We start from the raw sequence: 24,668 nt of genomic DNA on the forward strand, positions 1-24,668 counted from the left end.
TTGGAGGCTAGGCAGGAAAGGAAAAGTTCAGAGTCAATATTCTGAGATACTTATGTTTTATTTAATCTATCTGCACTGTGTTAAGTTTTGTTTGTTTGTTTTATGTGTTTAGATGCAGTCTGAGCTAACAAAATGATAAATTGGGTTAAGGGTAGAGGAGTTTTTGCGGTTGAACCTGAACTTTTTGCAAATTGTTTTTATAGTCAAGTGAAGAAATCACTGGCTAGCAGCATAAGACCACTTACATATAATGCATGAGTGCGATTGTTCTTCACCAATCCTTCTATTCTCGATATCAACTTTTTTTCCTGCTACTGACAGTTTTAGAGGGAGGGTGAACAAATTGGCAAAGGGTAATCTGATTTTATATTCTGTTACATTAAAAGGGGAAAGCTCTCAGACAGTATTTGTGAACCTTGTACAGAGTTATTTATAGAAGATTCATCTGTTCCTCAGGGAAACAAAGAAACCTTTTCAACCCTGTCTAAAGTACAGGAATGATCTAAGTTAAAACCTGCCTGCAGGCAAACAGTGTGTAACAATTCAGAGTTTATCCTTGGACAGAGAGCATGTCGGGTCTCTGCTGCACCCTATTTGCACCTTGTGCAATCATTTATACTTCTGTGAAATAACTGCAAAATACTACCTTTTGTGTGACTTAGGTTTTGATTGTATTTTATATGGCTCCATGGAGTTACAGATGATGGTGGCTGCGGAAGAAGAGATTACATCTGCAATACTCCCGTAGATCGATGACAGGCTGTCAAGTATGTTAGAAATGCTGTTGCAGAGTGCTCTGGCAAGCTTGGCTGGTTGTTTTACAGTGGTCTGAGGTTTTACCTCAGCATCCAACCCCACTCCCTTGTGGAGCTGCCTTCTACATTGCAGAGCTGGTGGGAGCAAGGTGGACTCCTGCCTTAGCAGCTTTGGTGCAAAGATTAGCATTTTAGGAACAGGGAAAACAGGTGGATTTGCTCTAAAATGGCCAACTTAGTAGAAATATCTGAGGAAAAGTCTGTGATACACTGAAAGTTGCAGTCTGGTACAACAGCTTCCTCTAGCTCCTCCAAAGCCAGAGGGGCTGTCAGTGAGTCAGTCAGTGTGCATCCTTTCTTTTGTCCTTCCATGCAGCCCCAGGCTGTTATTTTGAGTTTCAAATCCGTATCTCGACATGATAGTAAAGAGTAAGCAAGTGTAAAGGAAGGCCTTTTCCTCTCCCATTAGGACCAGGAGTTTTCAATAGTGCTCAGACACTTAAAAGGGCAGCAATGTTTTTTCTACATCTCTGCAAGAAAATTCACCAAAACTTATCTGTCATATCTGACAAATTTTACAAAAGCTGAAAAAAGCTTTCAAAAGCAGCTGCAGTGAGCACTAATTCAATCTGCTGTTATTCCTAGAACCAGAGACGTGGCTAAAATACTCGCAGAGGTAGGTGTGCCTTTACCCAAGCCAGACCCCGAGATGGCTAAATCAAGGAACCACTTGCCACACAACAGCCCAAAGCTTCGCCTCCAACTGCTGCCTAAAACCCCGGAGTGTAATGCTCAATCTCCTGACTTCACCATGTGTTGGAGAAATTGCCTTGTCTCAACAACCTGGATAGTTTATAGCATCATAGAATATCCTGAGTTTAAAGGGACCCACAGGATCTTGGAGTCCAGCTCCTGGCTCTGCACAGGACAGCCCAAAATGATTGTCTCTTGTAGGAGCAGCATGAAGTAGTCTTCTGTTTCTGGGCTCAGGAAGACTTTAAGTAAGCTGTTAATGTGCGTATTTGTGACACTGTCCAGCAGCAACCCTACAAAAATGAAATAATCTTTGTTGTGATGTCAGGTTTTCAAATCACTGACTATAGGTTTTGCCTGGCCCGTGGGGAATGAGATCCTCACTTCTGCTCTCAGTGAATCCTCACACTCATTGTGCATTTTGGTGCTACCAGGAGGCTCAGCTTGTCTGTTTTCAGCTCTCTGCTTGATGCAAGCAGGGCTGCAGGGCCAATTAGCACAATCTTAGCAACATATTCTAAGAAGAACAAATACCCTGCATGCTATACCAGAGATGTCATGTGGTGGAAAATGTTTATTCTTTTTTATACCCCTTGCCTTATTGAAAGCCTATTTTAAAGCATTTGGGTTTTTTTTTTTCTTTCTATATATAGATTCTGTCATTTCTGTATTTTTGCAGGTCTAAATAATATGCCATGGATGTGTCCTTACTGTTGCACTTATCTTCCTTCTGCAGGAATTCCAGCCACTGATATGGCCAAGACAGAAAGTACATACCGAAACTGAACAGAATGCAAAATATGGGTTTGCAGCCTTGAACTCTAACTGCTAAATAATTCCAGAGATGTATCCATGCATGAGAACTAACACTATTAAGATCTCTTTTTAATGGCATGTATAAACATGTCTGTATAAACAGAAATTCCACCTTTTTAATGACATGTATAAACATTTCTGTATAAACAGAAATTCCACCAGCATAATGATGGAAGAATTAAGTTTTTTGAATTCATCAAGCTGATATCTAACAGAGCTCTAAAACATTCTGCCAGTGCCATTGTAAATCTTAATCTCAGACCTAAACCTACGGGAGCTGAATCTTCTTGACCCACTACATTGACTTTGACCGGATAAAGGACATAAAAAATACCTCAGGATTGTGAAATACCAGAAGTATAGTACTTCACTGTTATATGGAGATTCTGAGTTCATGGAAATCAGACAGCCAGTAGCAGCAGCACTATCAAACTCCAGTTATCCTTAATGAATCTACAAGAAAGTTTTGCTGAAGTCTATTTTGAGGTCAGAATCAGGCCCTCACATTGGAATATTTTTTGCTTTTAGTGCAGTTGGTCTAGATTTTCATCACAAAAAACAAACCAGATGTGATCTGGGAGGATCCCCCTCCTCAAACTAAATTTTTTTCCCTTTTGCCTCCCAGGTTTAATTCAAAAATATTAAGAGCCAATATAATGGACAAATAAATTCACCACAAACTAATAATTATTTCACCCAAATGGACTTTACTTTTATAAGCTGAATGTTATTATTATATAACATATTAGTGCAATACTGACCCAGTAATACAATGCTTGAGGAACTGAGCCAGTAGTCAAAGGAGATTCTTCCCTAGGTACAGCCACAATGTTATAATAAGGTTTGAACTAGAATATATTGAGTAATGATTTAGCATGAATGAGTCACAGTATAAACCATAACAACTGCTGCTTCTCATTGCTTAGGTATGTCTGAGTAAAATAATACTTCATTTAAGAACTTAGGAAAAATATGTAGAAAAATACAGACCTATAGAGAAGCTTGGACTTGCTGCAATAAGGTAGACCTCAGTGTTGAAGACTTTTTAAAAGCACTTTTAAATTTGTTATCCCAACATAATGAATTCAATTTGGTAGAAGAATTCTTTGTTAATTTTGTTCTGTTTTGTTGGAATTGTTGCTGTTTCATGTAATTCAACATGAATCCTTTACTAATATTTTTAAATTATAATACTGGAATAGTACTTAAGATGGATGCTAATTTTTGTGTATGGCTACAAAACAATACATTTTACTGGCATTTGGTAGTTTGATAGACTTTAGCTCCACATGACCTGCTTTCTAGAAACAGCCGTATTTTGAAAAGTCAGCAGATTTTGCTGTTTTTCTTGGGGGAGAATTATGTTTACTTTCAAATAAAACTCCTTGAAAATGTTGAATAAGACTGATCATAATCTAAATGTAATTGACCACCTCCTAAGAATTTGTTCTTTAGAAAGTTTTGAATTATGAAGATTATTAATATATAGTATATAGAAAGAATATATCTATTTTAAAAATGTGTGTATTGTATGTCAAAAGTTCAAATTCTTTGTTCCTTTCATTCTCTTTCAGAGCAGGACACATTAGAGAATTTGATTAAGTGTGTAGCCATTCTAAAATTACTCAGGTCTTGAAATTCAATGGCCTGTAGTTTTGCTCATTAATGATAAGAAACAATTTTGATATAATTATTGAAATGTTTTTATTTATGAGCTTAAAGTCCCTATACTTTTTGCTGTGTAAATTCCTAAATGACATGCTATTCTGAAGACAGACTTATCTCCTTTTCAGTTACTGTTCTGATGCTCAGAAAAACTTGAACATTTGTCCACGTACATTTGAAAATTACACTGACCTGAAAAATTGTCTCCACCATGCAAAAGGACCATGCTCTGTACTGAAAAATGAGTAGGAGTCCTCTGCTAAGAGGTGTCAATACTCAATGAGCACTCCTGAGAATTGATAGTTTGGTCACGCCTGCTCCAAGAATATCACAGCAATTAAATTATGCTTTCAGAAAATGCCTGTAGTGGTAGTGATCAGTATTTTCATCTGTTCTTCCCTAAGGTCATGGATAACCATAACATAAGTAGAGTGCTTTTCTGGATCGATATCCTGACATGCTGGCAGAGAACTGTGCAGCATCCATTAGCAAGGGTGACCTCTTGCCAGCATAACATACATCAGGTGCCTGTTACACACCCGTGCTGCAGTCTGGCAAAAGAAGGATCCTTACGATGTCTGGCCAAGGCAATCTCAATACTGCTTTTATAGTTTGTAGTAACAAAAATGTATCAGGTACTCAGTATCCACTAAAAACATACTACTTCTTATTCCCAGATCCTCTTTTCCTTATTGCCCATGCAAAGTTGATGAGGGTGAGCTAATGGGCCATGTCTCATGCACCACAGATCAGAAGGGACAGCAGCAGTAATGTACATAAACATATTTTTTACTGAATTTGCACATTAAACTGATTAATTCTAGCAACCATTGCAGATAGGAAATAATAGAGAAAGTGTATTAAATGTTTAATTGATTTTGACAGCAGAGGACAACTGTACCTATATTTTTCCCCCTCCCCATTTCTCTTAGACAAGCAGGTATACACATAATATTTAAAATTGTAGCATTCCTATCATTGTGAGTGCTTGTTGGACAACTGAAAATGTGTAGTAAGTCTTATTATGGTTACAACAAACAGTTACTTACAGCCAGGTCAAAGAGCATTGTTCAGTGATTTGCCTGATTTTAAATCCAGCATGTGCTATTTCTACTTCCCATGTGTACTCTTGTCTGGGTTTTGAAGTTATAATTTGAAAACTGCTTATGTGGTCTTATATAGGAGTCTGTCATGGTGGGAGGGTTAACTTTTTTTTTCTAAGTTTTGATAATTTCACATAAATGGCTTAATTATCAATGTTCGTGGAGAGAGGTTGTGGGGTCTTAGTGACTCCATTTGTAGGTTTGAGGTCAACAGGGTGTTGACTTGGATCTTGATAAACATAATTTACTTCTCTGATCATTATTTGCCATGGCATTTTAGACTCTGACTTTCACATCTCACAGAAGAGGTGTTTTAGAGAGGTTACAGACTCAAGGACCTGTAGACAAATCAACCAACACTCCCATTTCTCACAGTGGGTGGGATGGGGGGAACACACTCTGTTCCCTTTAACACTGCAGCTTAGTTTTCACCACTTTAACCATGATCATCTAAGATTCAGAACCCCAAGTAAATTGAAGGAAACATTCACAGAGAGTCTATACAGTCTGCCCCTTTACATGAGCTAATGCTTCAGTGCGTACAGTATACGGGCACACTGGCTTTTACAGCAGCCTCTCCTATTTGTCTGCAGCTCCATTCCAGGAGCAGGCCAGGCTTGTGTATATTGAGGACGACTGCAATGCTGGACGTAGATGACAAACAGCAGCATTTCAGATGCAACAGGACCAAACAAATTGGAACAAATTTGGAACTCTAAACAGTATACTACCTACTGCCAAGGGCTGCACATAAGTTTCCATTTACAGTGCAAGATGAGACTTAAAATAAGCAAAGTTGGTTAAAGGAAAGCTATTTTGAAAGGATAGCAAGAAGCGAATATTCTGTTTATAATAAGAACAAATTGAACCCTGTTCAAGAGAATGGAATCTTTTAACTAACCTCCATTCTTACTAAGTTTAAAAAAACATGTCCAATTTCTTACATGTACAGTATAATATGGTATCTTTCAAAGATGCACTTGATCTGTAAAAAAATCTAAATTCATGTTCATTCATTGAAGCATATACAGTGATTAGAGCGGCTTTACTTACATGGTAACATATTAACAAGGAAACTGCCCTCTACACTTAAGGTTTTGGAATCAGAAAGGGGCTCCTTTTTGGGAAAAGAATGGTTCAATGTGTCATGTGCCTAGGAAAGTTGCTTTCGTTTCCTCTGAGAACTGCCCTCGCAAAAGAAAACGCCTCAGTCATAAAGATAGACAGTGTTGTTCCAAAGTTGCTTGTTGCTTGCAGTGTTGCTTGATATGGTGGAAGATTTGTGTAACTAAAAAAACATCTAGTCTGCCGGAACACAGTAGCCTAAAACATAGGAGAAAAGTTCATTTATTGCTTCCTGGACATCCAAAAAACTTTTTACTTGTATGAAATAAGCTGTAGGATTGTTGTCCTTAGTTTTGTCTGTGGCTGCCATGTTTGCAGATACACCTGGCAAGAGCAAAAAAGACATCCTTCCCCTTGCACATAGCACTTTTTAACCTCTCTGCAGTTGCACAGCTTTCTCTTTCCCTTTCTGCTCACATCCATCTTTGACTGCTCCCACAGAACAAATCTCTGCATTTTTCATATTGGCAAGTAGATGCGATGTTCTTGCACCAGCACTGTCAAGAAAGCAGCAGAATAACAGCTGTACAAAAGTATTTCTAAAAAGTTGTACAATAGTTGTGCAAAGGTGATCTAAAATGTGCTTTTTGAGTGTCAGTTTACCCCTGCGAACAGTAGTTTACAAGCAGTTCTAAAAGTTTTCACTGTTGAGGTTTCATTTCACAAACACATTTTATCACAAGGAATAAAAAGTTGGAAGGGCCATTGGTTTCATTTCATCTAAAAAGTCTGATTTAAAATGCTCTCCTTCAAATAAATGTGTTTCATAAACTTCAGCTGCCTGATTTCTCTTTACATGTTGTTTATGTGAATGGCAAAAACTACATAAGATTTACAAGGCTTGTGCCATGCTCTGTATTGCTCCACAGTGCACCAGTTGTCAGCTCCAAGGTCACAGCTTTATTAAAGGATCAAGATTTACAATAATGTTAACAAGAGCATGAATGCCTTCACAGACACCTTCCTGTAGTTTACTTCCCTGAAGTCACCTGCACAATTTCTCCCCCTGCCAAAGCTACTAATCAATAAATACTGCACTCTCCTGAAGAAAGTTCAAATGGATCTACCATGTTGCATTAGTAATAAATCTTTGCTTTTGTTTAATACCTGCCTTCAAAAGACATAACCTTCTTTACCTGAAGTAATTAAACTTCCTAACAGCTTTACTTGGTGATTAAAACCTGCTCCCTTTTTAAAGATTGAGAAACTGAGGCATAAGACCATGAAGTCATGCAAGAAGAGTAAAAGACTTGGGAGCCCATCTCTGCCAGCCTCCCATGTGCTGAGGCTGAAGGCCATGCTGCCTGTACCCCAGTGGTAGTTGTGTAGCATCTGAACTGAGGCTTCTGTAATTCTTCGTTTTCATGTACTGTCACAGCCTGGCTAGTGTGTCCCTGAAGCTGATATACAGCTGTGGTGTCATCCTCACTGACACAAGCATGTACAAGAAGCACTCTGCAGGCTGCTTAGCACTTAAGGTGTAGCTCTGTGTCTTCTTCTGGCTGTCCCTTCAGTGTTGATGAGGTTACTGCCACCAGTCACCCACTCAGATTGACTGGTCTGGCTTCCTGCTCCATTCCATGGAAGATAATCAATCACTTTAAACAGTAGGGGGTTTGCCAGCCTATGAACAGCCAAGATAACCCATGTCAGCAGGGATGAGAGCAGGATAGCAGTAACCTCCTGAGCTAGCACAGCTAGCACAGTTACCAGAGGACAATTTTCCATAGCATCTCAAATCCCAGGCCTGTCTTCCCGTGGGAGATCCCTGCCCAAGGAGTTCTGCCTTTTCCACCAGATTTTCTTTCAATCTGAAGTATGGGCAGCAAATATCCCAGCCCAGGCAACTTATTTCACTTTGGGCCAAAGGCTTTGTAAGTGCTTCCCTTGAGAATTTCACAACTCTTGGTACTTAGAGGCATGCAAATTTTGTCTCCATATGGTCTAAAAAGAAGGCATTCAGGCAGTGATTGGTTTTTGTTGTGCTGTCTCTACTCTCCCTTAGGAAGATACTAACATTAATAGGTAATAGTCATTGTGACAGATACTGAACAAGAAGAACATCCTTCACAGAATCACAGGATGGTTCATCTCTCATCTTCACCTGAAGAGAGACCTTGGCTTCAGCTTCAGTCCCTGCAGATCCCTCTCCCCTCCAAACCAAGAGCCCAGATGGTGTCATGGGCATTGTCTCTTGCCGCTGATCACTAGCAGCTACAACAACCAGCTCTGATGGATGTCTAAAGCATTTAGGCTTTCATTTGGTTTTGAAATGCTGGAGTCTGAAAGTATATGTGAACCACAGCTCTTAATGTTTTGTACTCTCTTTCCTGAAAGTCTAACCCCAGGTCAGAGAGAGAGGAATCTGCCCACCTAGAGATCTCCTCTGAACATCTATGGTACAGACAGCTGCAGTCAAGGAGACAGGGGAACCAAGATGAAGGATCCATTTTCTCTCAGTCCTGGGACTGGAACAGGTTGCCCAGAGAAGCTGTGCATGCTCAGTTCCTGGAAGTGTTCAAGCCCAGGTTTGGATGGAGCTCTGAGCAACCTGGACTAGTGAAAGGTGTCCCTGCCCAGGGCAGAGCAAATGGAGCTACATTATCTTTAAGGTCTCTTCCAACCCAAACCATTCTATAATCTCTGAGCAAAAAAGACCAGGCCTAGTCTGAATCTTAGATTTATTATGATTACAACCTTCACAAATTAATATAGTTGATATACTCTCTACAAATCTGTTTCTTTTTAAAGCATTCTCAACATTTTAGGTTTTTTTTTTTTGTGTCAGAAGGCTGAAAACCTGCCCCAGTTCTCAGTAATACCACTAAAACGACTCCATAAAATCACCGCTAGAACCAGTCACAGAATTCTAGCATCAGTTAGGTTGGAGATTTTTTTTTTTATATGCCAAGAGTTATGTCCAGATGAGGTCAGTGCTAGATGTGCTTAATAGACCAAAGTCTTCTCCACCTGCAGAAGTCTGTTGGCATCAGTATACAGCTACATAGATATTCTTTAAAGTTCTTATTCTGGAAGAAAAACGCAATCATACCACCAAATTGCATCAGTTAGGTTGGAGAAGACCTCTGAGATCATCAAATCCAACCTATGACTGAACACCACCAAATCAGCTATAGCACAGCACTTAGTGCCATCTTTTCTTAAACATCCCTAGGAATGCTGATGCCATCACCTCCCTGGGAAGCCCATTCCAATGTTTGATCACCCTGAAGAAATTCCTCCTGATGTTCAACCTAAATCTCCTCCAGCACAGCTTGAGGCTAATTCCTCTTGTCCTGTCACTCCTTAATCGGGAGAAGAGGCCGATCCCCACCTGGCTACACCCTTCTTACAGATGGAGAGCGATAAGGAGCTTCCTTTTCTCCAGGATAAACAACGCCACCTCCCTCAGCCGCCCCTCACTGGTGCTCCAGACCCCTCACCAGCTCTGCTGCCCTTCTCTGGACTCGCTCCAGCACCCCAGTGCCCTTCCTAGACTGAGGGCCCTAGAACTGAACACAGGATTCGCGGTGCGGCCTGACGGGTGCCGAGTACAGGGGGACTGGACAATTCCGTCCAGGAATAACCCACCGCCCGAGCGCCGCCACCGTGCAGGTCTGCGAGCGCCGCTGCTGGGCCGAAGGGCGGCGGGGCGGGCGCAGCGCGGTGGGCGGAGCGGGGAAGCCTCACGGACAGGGCGGAGCGGGGGCCGTGTCGTAGCAGCCCCGCCGGGCCGGGAGGCGATCGCCATGGAAACCCCGGCCCCGCCCCTGCCCCCCCGGGTGCCGCCGGGAGCGCGGCCGGAGCTGCCGGGTCCCTCCTCCCCGGGCAGCGCCAGGTAGAGCGCGGGGCGGGGGCCGCTTGGGCCGGGCGGGAGGAGCCGCGAGGGGCGGCGGGCGGAGCGCAGGCCGAGCTCGTTCCGCTGCCCCGCCGCAGCCCGGCCCGGATCCCACCCGGCGCCGGTGCCCCCAGCCATCCGCTCTCGGACCCCGGCAGCGCCCCTCGGGAGCGAAGCGGGGCCGGGCTCTCCTCGGCCCGCCAGGGCGGGGCTTGTTCGTCGTCCCTGATCCTGGCGGAGAGGCCCTTACGTGTTGCCATGGCCGAGGGGGCCGCGGCGGCCCCGGCGTGCTTCAGCGAGGATGATTTTTACTGCCCGGTGTGCCAGGAGGTGTTCAAAACGCCCGTGAGGACCGCCAACTGCCAGCACGTGTGGGTATCCCGACCCCCCGCCCCTTCCCAAGCCTTTTCCTCGATTCCTCCGGCTCTCCGCCTTGTGCTCCTCGGCTCCCCCGCTCCCGGCGCACGGACCCTCGGCCTGGAGACGCTGGCGGTGAGGATGCGAGCCCAGTGCTGCTCCAGCCTCCCCTCGCCTCTGCCTCTCTTTTGTAGCCGACGAGGACCGGTCGTTGAGGAGAAGCCCCCCCACCTCCCCGGGTGTCTGGTCGGCAGTGGGGGAGTTTTGCTGTGCCGTCTGAGCTAACTCGCGGTTTTTAACTTCATGGTTTTCCCCGTTCCTTTTCGAACAAGGACGGTAGTGTGAGTTGTTCTCTCTTTTCAGTTCATCTATTCAGCATTTTTTTCCAGAGGGACGTTTGATTACAACGTGCTACTTTGTAGAAAAGCAAAATAGCTTTGGCAGCTGGTGCGTAAGGAAGGAGAGCTGTAAAAGCTGGTGACCTGAGGTCTCTGGAAACGCGTGCTGAATGAAGCTTTGCAGTGGTTTTGGCTCTGCTTAAGGACAATAAACAGGAGTTACGCTGATAAGATTGTCCAAAATCACGTGCTTGCTGCACCATTTAATATCTCATTAGTGATCAATCTGGTATGCAGCTCGGTAATACCAGTCAATAAATAAGAAGAGTTTTATCTAGAGTGCATTCCCAAACTCCCCTGATTTCCATATACTTCATCATAAGTACCATTATTTCATGTTTCTTTTAAATGCCCAACTTTGTATTCGGTAAACTATTACTCTATACTTTTTTTTTTTCCCCTAACAATCGTCCGTCTCTCTTCAAGGACAAAGTATCTGACTCTGTATATTTTGTTAACCTGTGTTTGTGGTAACTTTTCAATTTAGGTTTTGCAGGAAGTGCTTCTTGACAGCTATAAGAGAAAGTGGAACACATTGTCCTCTCTGCCGGGGGAGCGTGACTAAAAAAGAAAGAACGTATCCCAAAAGGGCTCTAGATGTTGAAAACAGTATGAAGAAAGCTTCTGGGGGCTGTAGATGCTGTGAGAAGCAGGTAGAGTAAAACTTTAAAAAAAGTTGAATAAATTGTTCATGTTTTTGTCCAGACACGCCTTTACTGTGTGTCATTCTCATCTTGGAGCTGAAGAGCCTATAGTATTTTGAACTTAGCTTTGTATGGCTTGTTCATATACTGGGCATGCAGTGCCTGCTAGCTGTAGCTAACAGGCGTAAACTGAAAGAGCATCTTGAATTGTCAATAAAGGCATTTTAAGTGGAGTGCCAGTTTTCCCCTGTAAAGATGGAAAAAAATGGATATAGCTATAAAACTGGCAAAAGGAAAATTAAGGAGCTGAACATGAAAATTGCAGATATGTGGAAAACCTCAGAAACTCTCTAGTATGGAAATGAAACTGCTTTGAGCTGCTATAAAATTTATTTGAAAACCAAAATATGTGAATTGATTAATTGCAGTGCCCACATGATTAATCATATGTAATTTCCTCCTATCCCATCAGTCCTTTCACATTCCTTTCAATTCCTTTCTAAAGGGATCATTATTTTCGGAATGCTGGGTGAAATCTTGACCCTCATTGAAACCAAGACTTATGTCTCTTTTCATATAAGCAGATGCAGGATTGCAGCCACATTTCTTGTTTATAACAAAATGCATCAAATCCAGGTAGTCTTTATGTTGGTTTCATTTCACTTGGGACTTCTGCCAATGTAAAGATCAGCGCTAATGGAACCCTCAGCTGCTTACATTGTTCCACATGATTCATTGGGATGAAAAGTGGGGAAAAAGAAACTGCTTGCAAGTTGGTAAACTGGACAGAAGAACCAAACAGAATAACTTCAATGGAATTTAGGCACAGGCATGTGAGATACGATCTTGTTCAGCCTCTAGACCTGTGAGCACCATCTGACAGTGCTGTTGGACCTGAAGTTCAGGGGCATGTCCAACACAACTGTCTTCTGGCAAATCCAAGCAACTCATTCTCTTAATTTGAATTAAAGGTCAATTGGCAGCCTTAAGCTGGTGATCATTCACCTATTTGTTTCCCTTCCCTGCCAATGAGTAAACAAACACACCTAATGCAAAAAGAAAATGTTCCTTGCATGAGGTAACAGCAGGCCAGAGAAGACTGAAGGAGCAGTGGTGCTTATCCCATCCTCACAGCCACTCTGTTGTAGCTCATCACCTAATGATCCTGGATCTGGGAGGTGTAGTTCCAGTGACTTTGTTTCAGTTAAATGGTGTTTTCTTGCATGTTTAATCCCTGAGAGAGCTCTCAAATGTCCAGGAGTTTGAGTGACAATGTTCTCCAGTCTCACAGAGTGACACTGGCTCTGAGGAGAGAGGAATTGGAGATGTCCTGTTGGTGAAGAAAGTGTTCATGCTCAGAAGTGAGACACAAGTTCTGGTTTCTGCTGCACATGAAGTCTAAATAATTCCTGCGTGCATTGCTTTCTGTTGGCAGAATTATCTCTTCCTTCTATCTATCCCTGGATTGTTTAGTATGATTTCAGTAATTTGGCATTTTATTTTCAGGTTAGATTTTCATGGATGAGACAGCATTATAAAACGTGTAAGAAGTATCAGGATGAATATGGTGTTGCATCAATTATGCCAAACTTACAGATTTCCCAAGATGCAACAGGGAACAGGTAATCGGGGTGTTCTGTGTGTAACAGTGCATCTTCTTTCCCCACCCCTCCCCCATGGAAAGTTTTTTTTTTTCCCCAGGGCATTTCTTCTTTTTGCATTAATTATTATCCATATTTTGTGCCTCAGAATAGGAGTTTTTCCAAGTCTTTTTCTCTACTCTTAGCAGACAGAAGAAAACCTTTCTGCATGATGGCTTTGAAATGTCTTCTAGTGACTCTCCTAAGAAGTATTTAATATTTGTAGTTTGCTTTCCTTGCCTTGACAGCATTTGAGCAGTTTACTTTGTAACATATTTCATAATATTTACCTCTGGAGAACTTCCTGTCTATTTTTATTCCCCCTCCCCTTTCCTAAGTTTGTTTTAGTGGGTATCCTGTTTCAAAACATCATTGTGCAAGCTTTTGCTTTCTGATTAAATTCATTTTGAACAGATTTCTTATGAAATATGTAAGGAATTCCAGTATGTTATACACCATAAAATCAAATCACACTTGCCATTTGTTTTCAGGCAGTAAAGCTAACCTTTTTTTTCATATATTCTCACTGATGGTAGGGGTTGGGAATTTTTGGTTATTTTTGAAAAGCTTATTATATGTCCATTTCACAGAGCTTTATTATATATATCCTTTTTTTTTTTTTTTTGCCATTGATTTTCTATTTTTAGCAGTCTGAACTTCTGTGTTTGGTTTTCAACCCATCAGTCTATTGCAAGTTGAAGGTGTTACTGGAATTAGCTACAGCAGTGTTTCATTGAAATGTCTGCATATTTTGGTATCACTCTTTATGCAGTTTGCTACAGTAGAATACCTGTGATTATAATATCACAGAAGTATAAAAAAATTTACCATTACTGTATTTGTGCTTGTAAATATTAATGTTCTTAGCATGTCTGTACAGTTTCTTCTGGCTTAGCTGGAGGTGCATATACAGTCAAATTTACTTTCTAAAATGTTCTTCTGCTTTACTCTTCCTTTAGGAAAAAAAGTTTATTTTGTGCTCAGCATAAGAAAGCTTACCTTGTTGTAGTTAAAAATTGTGAATTATTTGTGTGAATACATGGCAGTTAAAGGCCTTTTACACCTTCCTAAGTCAAAAAACTTAGAAAGTGCTACCTGTCTTACATTCATATAGTTCATAATGCTTTCATAATACTTGTCTGTCACCTGCATTGCTAATCTTGTTGACAAAATGTTTGTTGTATTATATGCCATTTTCCTGTAAACGTGTGTAGTGCGCCACCAAGCATCACCATGGTAATTAAATTATCCAGAGAGGTCCCAGTTGATTGGAAATTAGCAAATGTAATGCCTATCTACAAGAAGGATCAGAAGAGTGATCGAGGGAACTACAGACCTGTCAGACTGACTTTGACGTATCAGGGAAGATCATGGAGCAGATCATCCTGAGTGCCATCACGTGTCATGTGCAGGACTGCCCAGGAATCAGGCCCAGCCAACATGGGTTTACAAAAGTCAGGTGCTGGTTGACCAATCTTGTGACCCGCATAGTAGATGAGGGAGTGACTGTGGATGTTGTCTATCTAGACTTCAGGAACATATTTGACAGCATCCCACTGTAGTTTTTTTTGAGAAACTGGCAGTCTATGGCTTGGACAGGTGTGCTCTTCACTGGGTGAAAAAAAATGTCTGGATGGCCAGGCCCAGGGGGGAGGTGGTGAATGTAGTTACATCCAGTTGATCCCTGGTCACCAGTGGTGTTCCCCAGGGTTCAGTTTGAGGCCACTCCTGTTTAATACCTTTATTGATTATTTAGATCAGGGGATTGAGTGCTTGCTCCCTCAGTGAGTTTGCAGATGACAGCGAGTTGAGTGGGAGTGTTGACCTGCTGGAGGGCAGGGAGGCTCTGCATGGGGATCTGGACAGGCTGGATCAATGGGCTGAGGCCAGTGGTGTGAGGTTCAACAAGGCCAGGTGTTGGGTCCTGTACTTTGGTCACAACAATCCCAGGCAGTGCCACAGGCTGGGAAAGAATGACTGGAAAGCAACCCAACGGGAAAGGAGCTGGGTGTGCTGGTTGACAGAGGTTGAGCCATGATCCAGTAGTGTGCCCAGGTGGCCAAGAAGACCAGTGGCATCCTGGCCTCCATCAGAAATTGTGTGGCCAGCAGGATCAGGGCAGTGATTGTCCCCCGGTACTCAGCACCAGTCAGGCTGCACCTCGAATCTTGTGTTCGGTTTTGGGCCCCTGAATCCAGGAAGGACATTGAGGTGCTGGAGTGAGTTCAGAGAAGGGCAGTGGAGCTGGTGGAAGGTCTGGAGCACAAGTCCTATGGTGAGTGGCTGAGGCAGCTGGGGTTGTTTGTCTTGGAGAAGAGGAGCCTCAGGAAAGACCTCATTGCTGCAGTTACCTGAGATGCGGTTGTAGTGAGGTGAGGGTCAGTTTCTTCTGCCATGTCTTGAAGTGAAAGAATGAGGTGAAATGGCTTCACAATTTAAGTTACATGGGGAGGTTCAGATTACATAGTAGAAACTTTTTTTTTACTGAGACCATGGTCAGGCACTGGAATACATTGCCCAGGGTGGTGGTGGAGTCACTGCCTGTGGAGGTGTTCAAGAGGTGCCTGGATGTGGCCCTTGGGAATATGATTTAGTGGTGATTATGGTGGTGCTAGGTTGACATTTGGACAGAAGGTTTCTTTCAGCCTTGGTGATTCTGTAAATACTGAGACATACCTTGATCCAAAGGAAAAGTTGTGAGGGTTGGGATATGTGCCTTGTGTGTTGCCTTGGAATTCATGGGACTTAATGCATATTCCCACCCAGCTCTGTTACTGTTAAACTTTTAAAATGTTGATAGTTGAGTAAAATAATCTGAAGTTTAATTAGATTTTTTTCCTTTCATTTAAAGTAGCAGGAGTGATGCAATATCTGGTACTGGCGAGATGGCTAATAATCAAATACTTCAAGGAGAAACAAGGTAGGTTGCTTACTTGTCTGTAGTTGTTATTAGAATAGATTCTGATAGTCACAGTGCAATGCTAAAACCAAAACACAGAAAGCCTGCACAAAAACACCAGGAGGTGTATTTATAGAATGCTGTAGTTTCTTGTACACTTGTATCTGTTTGTCAGAATTTGGGTATTTTAGTACTTTCCTGAAGGATTTGCGCTAAAAGGTGTTACAAGAAAGCAAAACCAGGGTGTAGCTGCAGTGGGAACAAAAGAAGTCCAAGTCTCAGAAGAGTGCATTTAGGCATACTAATTGTAAATGTACTTCAAAATTGCAATGTGGTAGTAGCACTGGGACTCCATTAGATCTGCTAATATGTCAGTGGGGGTGTGGGGGGTTTCTTGTTGATATCAAAGTAAGGGAAGACAATGATAGCTTAATTCGTATGCTTTCTTAACAATACTTCTGAAACTCTTCTGTTTAATGCTCTTGTATTTCTGTTTACAGTGGACACCCAACCTTCAAATGCCCCCTGTGTCAGGAAGCCAATTTTACCAGACAGCGCTTGCTGGATCACTGTAATAATAGACATCTTTATCAGATCGTTCCTGTGGTAAGTAGAGCTGCTTATGTATGTTTCTTAAGCTACTTTCATTGTAATTATGTGGACAATTTTAACTGTGCAGTTGCTGCTCTTTATCTGTAACAATCACTGTGGTTTGAGAAAGACAGACAATATACTTCACACAGTGCATTTAAATTGAGGAGTGACTTTGATGTGAAAATGTTTCATGTCCAGCCTGCTGGTTCTAAGGCATTTCTGACTTAGTTGTCTCATTTATCTTGGTGTGAAACAGGCTCAGTTTTTGAGCCTGATGCTTAACTCTTCTTTATTTAGTAGTTCAGAACTGTTTCTATAGAATCCCATTTGTAGTATAACTACTGTTTCATGTGAAACCTGCAGTTAGTTTAAAAGTAATCCAAGGTAACCAAAGGGTCTGAAAAAGAAAAATCTGTTTGGTTTTCTATTATTTTCATCTGTATAGGGTGTGTTGTTTTTCCTTTTGGCCTACTTGTTCATCTCAATTTTATGAAAACCCAAACAATAAGTAGGATGCAGTAGTCACTTTCTTTTCTAAATTAACTCAGACAGATAGGATAATATTTCATTATAAAGAGAACCACTTTAGAAATCAACCAAGTTGAAATGTAGTTTTTGAATGTTACACAATTGAGGAAAAGCACACTTAGCAGTATGATTTGATGTCAATGTCTTACTGTGTTTTGGTAGTGGATGAGTAGTAGACTAGTTATTCCTGTATAACATGTCTTTAATGCATTCTGTATTGCCAATAACTTTTTTTTTTCATTCTGTCTCTTCCCTTCCCCCTCCAAATTCAGATCTGTCCTATTTGTGTATCTCTTCCTTGGGCAGATACTAACCAGGTTACTAGAAATCTTGTTAGCCATCTAAATCTAAGACACCGGTTTGACTACGGAGAATTTGTGGTAAGCTTTTTCTTCTTTGATGTGTGGAGGAATAAATGGTAACTTTTTTCCTAAAAATCAAATTGCCAAATAAAAATTTTGTACTTAACATGTGCTCTGGACATGCTGTGTTCCTTTTCTGTATGGAACTCAGAAGCAGACCTGTCTGTTCTTTAACTTCGTTATCAACATGAAGTACTGCTGCGAATAGGTGTTGTCAATAGTCAAACTGCCCCAAGCTGGTGACATAAGCCTTTGGCTTAGTGTTCTCAAACTGAACTATTTATTGCTTTTATTCTGTTTATTAGAACAGTTTATTACTGCTGTTTCTGGGGGAAGTAAAATAGATGCTACTCTCTTTATGGACATTATTGACCTTTTAATACAGAAATTGTGAAGTTATATTCTCAGGACTCAATGTACAGCTTGACTAGCTGGTATTGCTGCTACAGCTGCTCTTCCTGTATGTTGTGAGAGAGACTGAAAAAGAGATGTGTCACTTAATCAGTGTTTAGGTTGTCTCTTTTCAGGCTCTCTTAGAGTAAATTACCTTAAGTAGATGGAGAACTACATACACAGATGTAGTCAGTGGCTGATTCATAAATCAAGCCAACCATTTGGGTTCTGCATGTGGGATCAGAGGGCTGGAGAGTTTGTGGCTTTTTCTACAGAGTTTGACAGGCTTTGGGGTGTGCAACAGGTCTAGTGTTTGAGTCACAGGCAGCCTCACTGGGTCGTGGCAAAGATGATGTATCTTGTCCTTTGAGTTGAGTGAGCTGTGATGAAGGCCTGAAGAGCTAGGGTTTGATAGGGGGAATTGGGCTCTTCACCATGAATGCATCTTTGATGACCTAAAACTGGTGATAGGAATTCTGATTTGGGGAAACTGTCAGAATTGCACTTAAAAGATTCATCACTCTGGCATATTAAGAGCCTGAAGGATATTCCTACAAAAAAGTAGCAGACTTTTTGGTTCTGTGTTTGCTTTCCCATTTTAGGGAATGTATGCTCAACAATCTCTGATTACTGTTGTCTGAGGATCCCATTTTAGTTTTTATTAATGGAGGATGTTGTGGCTGGTTAGAAACCCTGTTAAAATAATTGCATGACACAGTCAGCTTTCCTGAGCTGGCTGTTCTGTTATGCACTTGAGCCTGGGAGAGAAGATGGACCCTTCTGCTTAATGAGCCTTGTCCTACTCTACTGATTCTTCTCCTGTCTCACATATGTCTCTTGGTACTTGGTTCAATAAAAAAATTCTGTGCAATATGAACAATTATCTAGTAGCAGAGTCTTTGTCTAGGTGCCATTTCCTATGTAAAAACATAGCAGATGAGTGATTAAACTAATGACTGTGCTACATCTTGAGTATTTGTCCATTTTGATGATGTTTTCATTCTGTTTAGAATCTTCAGCTTGATGAAGAAGCCCAATACCAAAATGCAGTTCAAGAATCCTGTCATGTGAACTTTTAGAGCCCCCTTCATCTTCATACTGATTATCTGAGAGAAAAATTACTTTGTTCTGTTGCCAATCCAAAGGGTATATTAATAAAAATGTTTTTCAGTACCCACTTTTTGGGCTGAGCTCCTTTTCACACTCATAAGGACTTCTGATAAATGATTTTGCTGAAACTCAGACTTGACATCTTGACTGAGTTCTGCCCCTGTGGAATTAGGGACATTTCTGGAACTTGTCATTCATGTCTTGATTTTCTCTAACTTTTACTACTCTGTTAATTACATATGGTTCATATGATTAATGTAGGATGTTTTAATTCACCAAAACCAACTTTGAAAGTATCTTTAGAAAGACATGCAATGATGCTCTGTTGCACCATTGGGTTTCTTCAAGTTCAGCTGTCTTCTAAGGTATCTTAAGAGATGATAATTTATTTTTTTTCTCTTCTTGCCGAGGACAGGCATTTGTCCTGCCAAGGACTAATTTTATTTTGATGTTGTGATTTGTTTTTTACTATTGCTATGTGATTGAAAATAACAACAGCTTAAAATATTAAAAAAATTTCTACTGATCAACAATGCAGAGCAGGGCTTTTTTCACCTTTCATTGAGAAAGAAAGAATGATGCCATTGCCTAGGAATAACTACATCTATTTTTTCCTCTTTGGGAATAACTAAAATAGGATGCTTGCTTACTAATGTGATGAGGTGTATTCTCAGTACTCCTAAGGAAGATTACATATTTTCTGAGCAATTCAAGATGACATGCAAAAGGTATACTTTTTTGGCCTGTGACCAGGTCTTACTGGAGCTTTTTAAGAACTTCTAGTTTTGTGTTTGGAATTGAAGTTTTGGTCTGTCCTGTCTTTCATTGAAGGCTGTGTAGCTAAATAACTAAACTGGCTCCACACCGACAAAAACTTTTATTTTTGTAAAGCTGTTTAAAACTTGTACATCTCCTGCATCCAAAGGCTTCAAAAAATTGTTGAGAAGAAAAAAACTTACTCTAAAATAGTGACCAACATATTTTAAGAGTTTCTGTTCTACATTTCCACCTTCCCAGCAGGAACATCGTTAAAATTGGAGAAAGTAGTAATAATGCAATTTTCAATTTAAATGGAAAATCCATTTGTAAAAACTTTGGTATCTTTTATATAATACTAAAAGGGAGAAGGGGAAAGAAGGCTGCACAGCATACATTTTGGAGTTTTAAATAGAGAGTGTTCTGAATGTACACCTGTTTGGACTGACTGCATTCTGTGTTTCCATCACCCATTGTCAATCTATTGTTATTAATGAGCATTGCATATGTGGTGGAAAACATCCCCAGTAATTTTTTTAGTCTAGATGGTGATTTATGTGTCATAATATCAGTTGTGCAGCCAAAGTACAGTCTGCTTCTTGTGCTCTGCCTCCCTGTTCCTCTCCAAACAGGTTTTGATTATTCTTTAAATGCCGAGATACTTCATATTCCAAAACTGGTGAGGTCAAAATGCCTCATTTTACAATGTAATGTGTTTCAGAACTGAAAGTTCTAACTTATTGAGTGTTGGAACTAACCCGCTATACATTTTAACTTGCCTTTTCTATCTTAGTTTTTTTTTTGAGTGTAAAATGTTACTGAAGGCTTTGCTGGCTAAAATTCAGAGAAAGTTGTCTATTTCAGAAATGGCTGTCTATTTCAAAAACCTTGTCTGAAGCTTATATACTTTTTTATAACTACTTTTTTGCATTTTGTTACTGTCTCACTACAGTATTTTGACAGCAGACCACACTTGGAACTTGTATTCCAGTTTGCCCCCATACACGTCTGTGTTCTCACTTGTCTGTCAGCTCCATTGCTTGTGTGACCACATACTGATTTGGAGTGGTTCACTGAGCCAACAGAAAAAAAATGTAGATTTTTACTTTTGCTCAGTAAAGCCAACTATTAAACAGTGCCCTTGTACAGAAAAGAACGTCAAGGTACCTGATGATGAAGTTTTACCTTTTTAAAATAAAACCACATTCTATGGTGATTTATTACTGCATACATTTCCTAAGGAGTTTAACAGTTAGATGTAAGTCTAGTTAACTTTTTTAGATTCAACAAAATGTTTATATGATATGGCAATAAATGCCTACAGCCAATACAGATTCTGAATGCCTCATGGACGCTGGAACTACTTATTTCTATTACTTGAATATATCTTGGGAATTACGAGTGAAATGACATCTGTTTTAAAACTCTGGGAAACAATGTTTTCTATAGCAATAATTAGTTGTCACTTGATGCATAGTTGCTGAGCATTTTAGTCATGTTTAAATGTTGAGAGACTTGAATACACATTTTAAAGCAACAAGTGTGTATTAATGCAATATTAAAAAAACCTTTCAAAATGTTTATCCTCTTTATTTAAAATCTGTATTGGCAGGTGCTGCCTTGCTTAAGATTTTGTACTTTTAATATTAAGAGATTGCATCCAGTACATTCACTAGGTAAACATTTAATGAAAATTAAATTATTTGAATATGTTGCTGCTGGTCATGATCTTTCTCACTGAAACTCAGACATGCACAAAAAGCTGTGTATTTGTGATGGGGGATGCCCAAAATATGACATCTTTACGAAAAGATTGCTTCTTAACAATGTTTTCATGTTCATGTTGCGTTATGTATGGTTTCAATATGTTATGTTTGAATTGTACCTTCTGGGTTTTTTCCTATTAAAGTATTTTATTTTCTATTTGTCTTTTTGTTGCATAATAAAGATGATCTGTTCCCTTGGTGCTACTTCTTCCTTTTCAGATGCTTTCTAAAACTTAAATATGTGATCAGTTGTATGTCTACACATTTTGAGTTATTGGAATGGTGTGTATGCTGCTGGAATGGTGAGATGTGACTGGTGATGCATCTGTGAGCTGAGACAAGATACCTTCTATCATACCTTGGGTATTTCCTGCAAGCAGAAAAGATTATAGGTTGGCCCAAATCTGCTTTGTGCATATTTTCTTGTTGCCATGCTTGTTTTTTGCTGTCCCATGTAAAATAGAGATAACATCCTAAAAGGAGACAGAAAGAAGTATGTAATACTTGGGGTCATGAACAAACCTTGTTGTTAAAAGGTTTTCTGAGAAGATTTAATGCTTTTCTGAAGAAATAATTGCCAGTAAATTTGGGCTGGTTACAAGTTTTAGCCAGCAAAGTGGCAGCTAGATGATTTCTCCTGCCCTTTGTTCTTGTGTTGAAAAAAACTTTGGTTATTTCGTGTGCTTTTGCATTTTAAGGACACACAGATACAGTAGTAAAATTGACTTAATGTGTTACTTTAAATGATGGAAATGTAACAGAACTATGTAAATTTCCTTTTTATTAATTTATTCTTTCCCAGTAGAATCTAATTTTCTGATCTCTAGGTAAACCACTATCTTCTGGATCTCTTTATTAGCCCTTTGTTAGAGATTTAATTTAATTTGATTTGATTTTATTATAGCAATTCATATTTCACTACTTAGAGAGAATGCATGTGCTGTGTTTAATTCTCATTGTCAGTATCTTGGTTATAGGATACTTGAGCTCTGTAAAACTGCCCTTTGTTCTCCAGCCTTAAGCCAGGGCCTCATTCCCGGGGAGAGAGGGGGATTTTTGTGCACCCAGTTCATCTTCTGACAGGTTGTTGGGACTAGAAGGCTTTCTGTGTTTGGGAAGCATTTCTGGGTCCCCCCTTTTGAGATTTGACTTTTGAGTCTGGTGAGATTTGAATGAGTGTCTGTGACAGCTATAAAAGAGTGAGTGGTGTATTTTTTTGTATCTTTTGTTTTATGCAGAAATAGACACTAACTCATGAACACTGTTAGGGGATGGGGCAGTGTTTACTGCCTGTGGTAAAGTGCACATTTGTGAAATGACTGCAGAACCTGGCATCCAAGGCTGCTTTATTGCAAGACAGAAGAGCCACAAGGACATCTGATCAAGGTATCTTCAGGTTTCTTTTAGAATTGGAGAAACAAGCAATAAAAGAGTGCAAAAACTGCATAGTCTTGTTTTCCATACAGTGTACATTTGCTCCAGAAATCATGTTTCTTTTGTTTCCTGTTGTGGCTGTATTTGAAAAAAAAAAAAAAAAAAAAAAAAAGAGATAAAATTTAGGGTGTCTGCAATGAGGAGGCATTTCAATAATGTCAAAACTTCTACTTCCCAGGGAATTGCCAGGCTTACTAGGCTCAAAGCATGGTGGTTTTTTTGTTGGTTTTTTTTTTTTTTGTCTCATGAGTAGAGTAGGTCTGTACTGTTTCTTAGATTTCTCAAACTCTAGGTCCGCTTTGGGAAGGACCAGTTTTCACCTCTTCATTTTCCAGTTCTAACCAGCCTTATTTTATTGCTAACAATTTTGTGGACATGATCAGAAAAGAGCTAAGAAAGTGAATTTTGCATTTATTGCCTCACCACAACTCACACTGTTAGGAAGTTGAGGACAAGGAGGGAGAGAGGAGCCATCACTGCCAAATGCATTCTGTGGAGTAGCATTTAATTATATTTCAAATCTGTGCCTTGAAGTACTCTGTATCTATTTAGAGGCATTCCTCAGCTCTGTGAAGCTGTAGGTTATTTCCCAGGGTTACACACAGAATACTGTTTTTATGAAATTGCTTAATCTTACGGGGATGTGTAGTCGCTGAGAAAAGTGCCTCTCACTATTACTTTACATTCTTTTTCTATTGTTGTGTTTCTGTCACTCATTTTTTCACTGAATGGCTTGGGTTAGAATAAACCTTAAAGATAGTCTCATTCCAACCCCCTGCCATAAGCAGGGACACCTTCCACTGGACTAGGTTGCTCAAAGCCTCATCCATCCTGGCCTTGAACACTTCCAGGGCTGGGGAACGCACAGCTTTTTTTGGGTAACCTGTTCCAGTGTCTCACCGCCTGTTTTCCTCTATGTGCATTTCTCTACAGCAGTTCTCATAAATATACACTATCCATTTCCCTCCCACTCCCTTTTCTCTCTTTTAAAGTAGTCCTCAATTAAATTGCTATGATTATATTACTTGGCTACTAATTATTGTTTCATATTCCGTGTGTTTTATAAGCTCCTCTGGCTATGCCCTTAATATGGGGCTGGTGTGGGCCACAGAGGTAAATACAGTAACTAAGAAGCTTAGCACAGATAATTTATGGAGTTCTCCAGACATGTTTACTTCTATTGCTAGAGAAGTTTGTTTCTCAGAATGTGTTTGCACTTGGGAAGAATGGGAAATTCTTAGATAAATTTTATTGCTTTTGAACACAAGGCATTTACTTTGTTGTTTTCTGTAGGGGGAGGATCTGGCGTTAGGTTCTCTGGTTTTGCAGGTATGGACTGAAGAACATGGGATGTTTTTTCTCCAGGGTGACTGCTGTGGCCCTACTGCCAGAGAAGGTGAGATTCATATGCTGCTTGTGTTGTGAGACTGATCAAACTTGAGTTGTTTCTTTCTTGATTTTTTTTTCCTGTCTTTCATAATTCAAACCACCAGAGGGCACTGAGTATTTTTGGGTACTCTCTAAATAAGCATTTAAGGATGATAATTCAATAAGTGGTTGTACTCCAAAACACTATTAGATACGGAATTAGTCCCCTGATGTTTCATAAAATGCAATAAATCTTTTATGGATTGGGGGGGGGGGGGGGGGGAAAAAAAAGGGCCCCAAAAAAATAAANNNNGGGGGGGGGGGGGGGGGTAATTCTATTCTACGGAAAGGATACTTGCAACTT

At 40.4% G+C, this 24,668-nt stretch overlaps 1 protein-coding gene across 3 annotated transcripts; it reads left to right on the top strand.

Annotated features, from left to right (window-relative positions):
* Window positions 1–9,924: 9,924 nt before the first annotated feature.
* On the top strand, window positions 9,925–21,696 carry RNF138 (ring finger protein 138). 3 transcript variants are annotated; one of them, XM_041477749.1, is made up of 8 exons: window positions 9,927–10,426; window positions 10,607–10,753; window positions 11,298–11,463; window positions 12,961–13,076; window positions 15,946–16,014; window positions 16,494–16,599; window positions 17,388–17,495; window positions 18,881–21,696. In XM_041477749.1, exons 2-8 carry the CDS (start codon window positions 10,716–10,718, stop codon window positions 18,947–18,949), a joined length of 672 nt encoding a protein of 223 aa, XP_041333683.1. In that variant the 5' UTR covers window positions 9,927–10,426; window positions 10,607–10,715; the 3' UTR covers window positions 18,950–21,696. The 3 variants fall into 3 exon arrangements, with proteins under 3 accessions (XP_041333682.1, XP_041333683.1, XP_041333681.1); XM_041477748.1 differs by lacking the exon at window positions 10,607–10,753 and having other exon boundaries at window positions 9,925–10,426; window positions 15,949–16,014; XM_041477747.1 differs by lacking the exon at window positions 10,607–10,753 and having other exon boundaries at window positions 9,929–10,426.
* Window positions 21,697–24,668: the final 2,972 nt, after the last annotated feature.

Source organism: Pyrgilauda ruficollis, unplaced genomic scaffold, assembly GCF_017590135.1.
Source record: "Pyrgilauda ruficollis isolate IOZ18807 unplaced genomic scaffold, ASM1759013v1 scaffold41, whole genome shotgun sequence".
Taxonomy (NCBI): Eukaryota; Metazoa; Chordata; class Aves; order Passeriformes; family Passeridae; genus Pyrgilauda; species Pyrgilauda ruficollis.

Bases quoted from the DNA above. Each gene is read 5' to 3' on its own strand.
- RNF138 (XM_041477747.1), top strand. From the start codon at position 10,314: ATGGCCGAGGGGGCCGCGGCGGCCCCGGCGTGCTTCAGCGAGGATGAT. The intron at 13,077-15,945 runs GTAATCGGGGTG...TTTCATTTAAAG, and splicing joins CAAGATGCAACAGGGAACAG to TAGCAGGAGTGATGCAATAT. The intron at 17,496-18,880 runs GTAAGCTTTTTC...CATTCTGTTTAG, and splicing joins TTGACTACGGAGAATTTGTG to AATCTTCAGCTTGATGAAGA.